The sequence below is a fragment of the Artemia sp. Qi Xiang Cuo genome, chromosome 4 (assembly GCF_049724085.1).
Source record: "Artemia sp. Qi Xiang Cuo chromosome 4, ASM4972408v1, whole genome shotgun sequence".
Taxonomy (NCBI): domain Eukaryota; kingdom Metazoa; phylum Arthropoda; class Branchiopoda; order Anostraca; family Artemiidae; genus Artemia; species Artemia sp. Qi Xiang Cuo.
The window spans coordinates 59,180,682-59,188,661 of record NC_142797.1 but is presented as its reverse complement, the minus strand read 5'-3'; the positions used below and the strand labels follow the sequence as shown (position 1 = coordinate 59,188,661).

The 7,980-nt window shown below is 34.9% G+C and overlaps 1 protein-coding gene across 4 annotated transcripts in view; it reads right to left on the bottom strand.

The window, feature by feature from the left end:
- Nucleotides 1-3,561: 3,561 nt before the first annotated feature.
- Nucleotides 3,562-7,980, bottom strand: part of fj (four-jointed box kinase) — a 106,033-nt gene continuing 101,614 nt past the window's right edge. For all 4 annotated transcript variants that reach the window (XM_089088446.1, XM_089088447.1, XM_089088448.1 and 1 more), the window contains one exon: nucleotides 3,562-6,969. In XM_089088446.1, coding sequence (XP_088944572.1) covers nucleotides 5,343-6,638 — 1,296 coding nt within the window. In that variant the 5' untranslated portion in view covers nucleotides 6,639-6,969 and the 3' untranslated portion in view covers nucleotides 3,562-5,342. The remainder of the gene's footprint in view (nucleotides 6,970-7,980) is intronic.

Sequence of the window (7,980 nt, the reverse complement as noted above, 5' to 3'; positions counted from 1 at the left end):
TACCGGAATTAGCAAAATTAGCCAATTCATTCCGTTACTTTTTTACCAGTCGCTTTTTCAAGTATTTTTTTATTTATTTATTTAATGTGATTTTTTGTCATATTAAGTTAACAAAAATGTTTGAATAGTACTGGGATATAAACAGAGCATACAATAATTCTGATTTTAGAATTGTTCTCTATGGATCTCTATAAATGCGTCTAAAACTAAAATTCAGAAGTTTTGATGTCCGGGCACAGCAAAGTTATTTTGGGAGGGATAATTGGCTATAGCCTCGTAACGCTTAGGAATACATATATTACGGGGTCTCTACCTTAGCTCTTCTTCCCAAAACTTAAATTAACGGGCTTGTCTAACTGGCAAGCTTAATCCAGCTGGTCTTAATCCTAAATTCCCAGAGAAGCTGCTCAGAAAAAGCTTAGGTCGAAAATCTCACCGTCTCTTGTGTGCGATTTGAAAGAAGGCCCTCGTTGCTGTGACCGTTTTCGAGTCGACCCAATGTTTAACCAACTGCTATCCTTTTTTCTGATTTTTTGTAATCTTTTCAAAGAACAATTTTTTATTACTTGTCAAACAGGACTGACAAAAATAGCTATATTTTCTGAATAATACATATATTTTTTTTCTAGGCTATTAAGCACAAACAACTGACCAATTGTGATACATGGGGGCCATAAAAAATTTAAGCTCCATAGACAACTTGACATCCAACTGAAAAGACCAACTGAAAAATAGACCAAAATTGACATCCCAACCGAAAAGAATAATTTAGATCTGACTGCGAAGAAATGATTCAAAGTTCAAATAATCAGTATAGTTATAAGACTTGGATTTTTTTTTATTCCATCCCCAGACAAGTTAGTATAGGAAAAGTAAAATCCGGCAAAAATAAACAAATGTTTCTTCTAAGGCTTTTTGGATTTCTTCTTCTGCAGGGTTTCTTCTGTGAGTATGCCCGTCTTTCCGTTCTATTTGTGTATTTCAAAACGTTTCGACGTCTTGAAGTCATCCCAGTACGAGGGGCTTTAGAAGATAGACTGAGAAGAGAATTTTAATCTTACCTGTTCGTAAAAAAGTATCATCCTTTGGACAAAATGTTCCTACATTTTGGTAAATAATGTTCATGAGTCACCTCTAGGCGTTTTGAATCGAAATCCCAAATCTCACTTTTTCAGGGATTGACCCAAACACAAAAGTAGTCTGCGTTTTTGCTGAATTCAAATCCTAAATAACCAGAGCATGAGAAAGTTCAATATCTTCATTCCTACTCCGCAAAACAAATGAATAAGATTGAGCGACATACAACTTAGCTTATTTCATTCAACAATCCACACTTAACTTCTGAATTCAATCGAATCGCTTCTTCACACCAGAGAAACCTATTTCTATGCAATCATTTACCCTTTGAGTTTTTTGTATACAAAACTCCAGCCATGAACGAAAACAATTAAAGTCAATGAATGCTTTCATTTGCTTCTTCTTAATTATTACTTTCCAAAACTTTGTTTCTAACAAGACATCATTTACTAAGATTTACACTGTGGATGACGTCTGGGCCCTGCAGCTTCATTTAAGGACGATCACAAACAGAATGTTTCTTCAGAGCCGTGATTCCCAACATGGGATGCACGCCCCACAGGTGGGGCATCGTAATATTTTGGTGGGTCGTCGGCAGGACGTGCACCCTTTGGCTGACTATACTTTGAGCCTTAATTTTGAAAAAAAAAAAAATTTCATGTGAATGACGTATCATTCATATGTATTTAAAGAGCAAAAGAATATATATATATATATATATATATATATATATATATATATATATATATATATATATATATATATATATATATATATATATATAATTATAGAATATATATAATTATAGAATTGCATTATGGTTAGTTTTCTCCTTTTCTATCGTTTCCGATTGAAGCTTAATGTTTATGTTCCCTCTAAAACAAGCAATTTTACAAGCCTACAGCTGTAACTTGCAGCAAAATGCCAAGATACTATATCATTGCATTCATTAATCTCGGATCTGTTCTTTCACCGAGCCACAATTATTACTTTTTTTCTTAAAGAAGGGTGTAGACTAGCTTAAAACACGGAAAAATTGTCCTTTCTTCGGTGATTTTCAAGCCATTTTCAAAGTATTTTTAACCTAAAAACCTCTATATACCGAAATTCAGGAATTTACGTTGGTAGATGGATAGAACTGAATATGAGCTATGGAGTAATAGTAAAACTTTCCTCTCCCGTTGATATATTACAACTGCAGGAGAGCAGAAAAATAACATTCCGAAACTAGGACAGGAACTTAAACCTTAAGCCTAACTGTTAATTATCTTCTTAATTTTGTTCTTCTTTGCTCAGTGAGTTGTACTATTTTACACTTCTTGTGGGTCATAAAAAAACAAGAATATATAGAAAATATTGTGTTTCGAACAAGGATAAATAGAAAAGGACACGCGGACGGATTTTACAGTGATATAACGGGGCTTACAACGAAACATGGTTTAAATCACTGTTCTTTTGCAAGGAATTATCTTTGTTTTGTACTTACTAGAGAGCAATGGCAACGTCAAGATGGTACAACCATAATAAAAATAAAAATAAAAACTAAAAAAAAGTGCAAATTTAGGCTTAAATTATGCCACTGTGGAATATTAGGTTACAAAACAAAATTATGGATTGTCTGCAGTGTCAGAAAAGAAAAAAACATCATTTAAAGAATATATATAAGATATATGCTGCAGTAAAAATGAACTTAAGCTGACATGTAAATAGTCGATAATATTCCAACATTCGTTAGCTTCACTTTTTTCCCTTGAAACGACACTATACCGGAGCGCATTTGGAAAAATGGCCTCGGACTAGTTTCTAGTCTAGTTAGCATAAGAATAAAAGACAAACATTACCCAAGCGTATCCATACTTGAAGCCAAGCCAAGGATTGTACACAAAAAAGGTGTTCTTGTGCCTCTGGCTATATTTAACTAGTAAAGCGTAAGGCTATATTAACCCAGACCCATATGTGAGGGTTTTCTCTGGTGGAGGATGGGGCAAGGCACATTGAGACCCCAAAAATAAAGAATTTATGAGAAAAATATAAATACTTGGCAGATTTCGGAGGGAGGACACCATCCGGAATAATCCCCTTCAAAATACGTAACTGTACTCACAAGCCGAAATCACAACACATTACGTACAATCTCCATGGTTTTGAGTTACGCGTATCATAAAAGTGCCTCAGTCTAATGCATCGATTGGTGAAATTGGAAAACCACTTATATTACGTATTTGGATTTATCCCAAGTCTAACAAATGCGTACCTGAATTTTTTTAAAACCCAGTATAGCACATTCAAACTCGAAGAAAAATGGCAGTCCGAACCCCTAGCCCCGACGACTTCGGGAAGGTTGCAATGAGATGAGCAGCAGAGAACACAAACAGCTCCTGTTGCCACCAGCTCAAATTTGTGCAGCTTTTGTATTTTTGATTGAAGAATTTGAGTTCTAAAACCTCTATTTCTTAAGTGCAAAGAGAAACAAAAATATACGATCGCATAATTTTAATAACATTATTAAAAATAACCTTTACATATATACATTATTATGAAACAGCTAAATTTACAACTCCGTTAAATACGTATGTAATATACACTTCATAAGATATATTGACAGACTAGGTTTGAATTGGCGAAATTCATGAAAAATTCAGTTTGCAAAACACAGCAAACAAGTAAAAGAACGTTCAAATTCTTTAACAAAGGATATTGCTCAATTTTACAGAGTAGAGCAAGTTATGAAAATGTAACTCATCATTGTTTAATTTACTCTTACAGACTGAAATTCTTACAGCAAGTGTTCATTGTCACCTTCCGTTTCCTTGAGGGCATTTAAAACAAGACCCAAAATCCCCTTCGATTATCTCATTGTTCAAGTTGACATAGTTACACATCGTTTAGGCCCAGGTAGGTTCAGTATTTAATAGGGTTCAGAAGGGCTGTAAAACCATTACTGTCTCCGCTAAAACGCCTTGTCACAAATTCCTGAGTCCAACTTGATATACACAGGCTATAGAATTTTGTGGTGTGGGACAGTAAATTCAATAAACAAAGTCCACTTCTCAGTCAAGTAAACAGGGGTCAAAAACAGGTAACAGCAAATTATGTACGATTTAAACAGATATTGCTTGTCACATTGCTCAAATTCATTTTGGATATGTAAATATTTAAATAAACGACTTAACTCTGATTTTTGACACAACATGTCTGAGAATTTAAGAATTAAAGTCATGCGAAAACAAAGAAAATAATAGGAATACAAAATATAAAATAATAGTTTTTTTTGTGTAGAAATTGTTTTGTTTGAATAGAATAACAAAATACAACCTTATCCTTAATACTTTTAGGGTATGTGAATTTAAACAACTGATCCCTCAAACTCGTTAGGTTGGAAATGGTTGGTACCTTAATTATTACTGAAGAGACACGCATATCATGCTTAAGAAGTTTTCGAACCCATTTATGTGATTATTCACCCCACCCCCATTCAAGTTAATATTATTGTTTTTGATTTCCCTGGCGATCGTATTGAAAAATCGTAACCACATTTTCGGATACTTTTCTCAGAATGTCAAAAAATTTTAAATGTAAGAATTAATATTGTACAGGATGAGTAAAATGTGGAGAATGATGAAACAAATGAAACTGCTTTATACTAGAAATGTTTCTCTGCCTAGATTTGCAAAAGAAGCAGTTTTCAAGAATATTCCATGGAAACCATAAAAACACATTCGCATTCGCTTTTTTGTTGTCTTTTGTAAAACTTATAGATACCGTCTGTCTTTACCTTTTCAAACAAGATTTTTAGAATTAAAAGTTCAAAGGTTTTCTAAATAAAAGAATCTACCAATACCCCCCTTTCATTTTCAAACCAGTTGAGCTTTTTTGGACATTCAGCAAGAGACAGTAAATAACAAAAAACATACTATTACAAAACTCGGCGATTATCGGTCTGGACCAGACAAAGAACATTCGGTGAAAGAAACAAGCTTTGATTGAAAACAAAAATTGATTACTTTCATTCGTAACAAATAATGGAATCGAACAAGCTTGGCGTTCGTTCGGCTAAACAAGCAATTGCATTTGCATGAACGAAACGAAACACTATACACTTCATCATTTGATCCCTAGGTGGCACATTGGATAGGGTAGCGGACTTACGGATACCCCAGGAGATCTCAGACTCGAGGCAATGTTTCAACCTAAATAGGACGTTCCGAAACAATGGCGCTATGATGAGTTGCCAAACTCTAATGAAAAGTTATTTTATCACAGGCTCAGGATTGATACAAATTTTCACAACGATCAACATGACTTAACACCCTGTCTATCCTTTGCGTTAAGATTTTAATAGTTTTGTCAGGTAAGAAAGGTAAGTAATCAGATACTTCTTTTTCTCTAGTTTCAAATAAATCTTTCAACAAACTACCTATATTCTTTCCACTCTGTAGCTTCCGTAATCGCTTCACTGTTCTCCGCCTAAATAGACACATACTATCCAATAATAATTTATGATAATGTTCATATTTATCAAGTAATCTATAACCATGTAACAACCCACTTTCATTGTCTAGAAAAACTAAAAGTCCACTTTGTGGATCTTTCACTAAATTATGAGCAGGCGCGTCCATCATTTGAGGGTTCCATTGAAGATTATACATATTATTTACCACACGATCAAGGTTTGCAGTTAAATAGTCAAATATAATAAGCTCCGACCACTGGGCTAATTCTTTGAGTTGTTCAATGTCTTCATTAACTCTCAACTGGGATATATCTGATGGATGCAAGCGTCGAGTTGAGTTTCTTAACACTGGGGGAATTAAAGCTGGCTCTAGTCCTTCAATAAACTGAGTCAAAACTACAGGACGGTCTTCATTCCACTGAGCTAAGGTTAATTGCGATCTTATATTAAACCACTTTTCTTTTTCAGGTCTAACTAGGGCAAGAGAAGTGGGAGGCAAATTACGAATACCGAGAAGGCGGGCTAGGTAATAACTAAAAATCTCTCCCTGTATTTGATCGAAGTTTTGCCGGTAACGGCCACAAGATCTCTTACCATTATCAAAAATGACAAGACGGTTCTGCATTCGACCACAGCCTTCTTCGAGTCGAGCAATCCGACTTTTTTTCAAGTATCGTATCCATTCTTCTTCTATTTCTTCAGAGAATCCTTTAGGCAGTAAATTTTCTACATTTTCACTCCAAAATATGCCATCAACTGTTTCTGAATGTATATGTATCACTTTTGTCTCAGTTATTTCAATGGGCTCTGGCCTGACATGAGATATATTCACTTTTAAAGGTTCAACGAAAGTTACAGAAGCCTTAGTTTCAGTAACTGGTAGAGTCAAATTAGTTAAGTCTTGGTAAGGAAGGCCAGGTAAAAGCACAAAAGCAACTATGGCACCAACTACAGTACCTAACGTAAAAGCTAGGCATGCAGTGGCTAAACACAAACTCCTAGAGGGTTTTGATGGTGAAGAGGGTCCAGGCATTGGTAAAGCTGCCTCAACACCAAACAGTCTAGGTTTTCTCATTCTCAAATGTGATGCCCACTGAACTACAAGCATATGGGCATGATCACTATTATCCAAAATGTAGTATTCCTTTGCTACTAGTCACGAAGTATATTTTTCCAACTTGAATGTCCAATGGCAAAATTGGCAATAAGCAGTATCACACTAACAAGTTCCGTCCGTTCGCATCAAACAACTACTGAAGACTGTCTATTGAATCTCTCTCGGGTTGGGCTCAGGGTCTCAGCATTCGCTATGTGACAACGGGGGGTACAATGGTTGAATACCTCAGGTACTGACTACCAATTCATCCGTGGGGTAGCTTTGATGGCTATTTTTCAGTGTCAGGTGCTCTACCGGGATTCAGCCTTCCGCTCGGTTAATTCTGAAAAATAATAAAGGATTATTCGCGCTTATCTTATATGTACTTTATTGTAATCTTATCAAGACCAGGAGTGATTGCATTGTCGGCTAACCGTCGCCACTGCTCTATACTAAATTTGACGGAAAAAAAAATTTGACGCCAAAAAGAATGGAAAGTAAAAGTAAGATCATTGTTGAATATGAAACGATAAAGCTACGAAAATATTTGTTAACAAACAATTTTTTCTTAGACGATTAAAATCGACTTAAATTAACCCTTTTTGTGATTTTCAAAGCAAATATGTACTCAGGATTTGATCTTAAGGAGGTGGATTTGATAAAAGAAGCAGAATCATAAAAAAATATATACCGAATTATACCATACTCCCTAAAAAACTGTTTATGCATAACAAACTGTCTATAAGCAATTAAATGTATCGTATATCCCCCATAGGAAGGGGGGCGTAGAGGTATTTTCCCTAACCCATATAAAGATCGAAAGTATACAAGGATGGGGTAACTGAATGCGGTAAGATGATACTCCGCCCCTTTCATTGTACAAGTCTGTTTGTGCCAAACCGAAACGTGACCTATGTTGAAAATGTACTTGAATTGAAGACGAATGGATATTTAATAAAAAAAAAAAGAAAAAACAGAGTTTAATTGACGATATGTCTAATTTAAAGGCTAGCATAAAGTAAACAAAGAAAAAAAAAAGATAAGAAAAAACACAAACCATTTAAGATGGTTCATACTAGTAAAGGCAAAAAGCAGTGTTGAAAGTGAGGAGATGAAGGCGCATTAGCAAATCTCAATTGGAGAAAAAAAAATTAAATGTCCATTAATGATTGTTACACTTTTTAAGTACGCAAATATAATCTCCCATTCTCAAGCTTCGTAAAAACAAACTATCAGCGTAAATGGCAGGGATTGAGGGACCGGAACTGATCCTTACACATAAGATGATTTCTGGTCGTTTTGAGTTTTATTTTCGCTCTTTGCTTTCATTTGAATAACTTGTTAATTTTTGTCT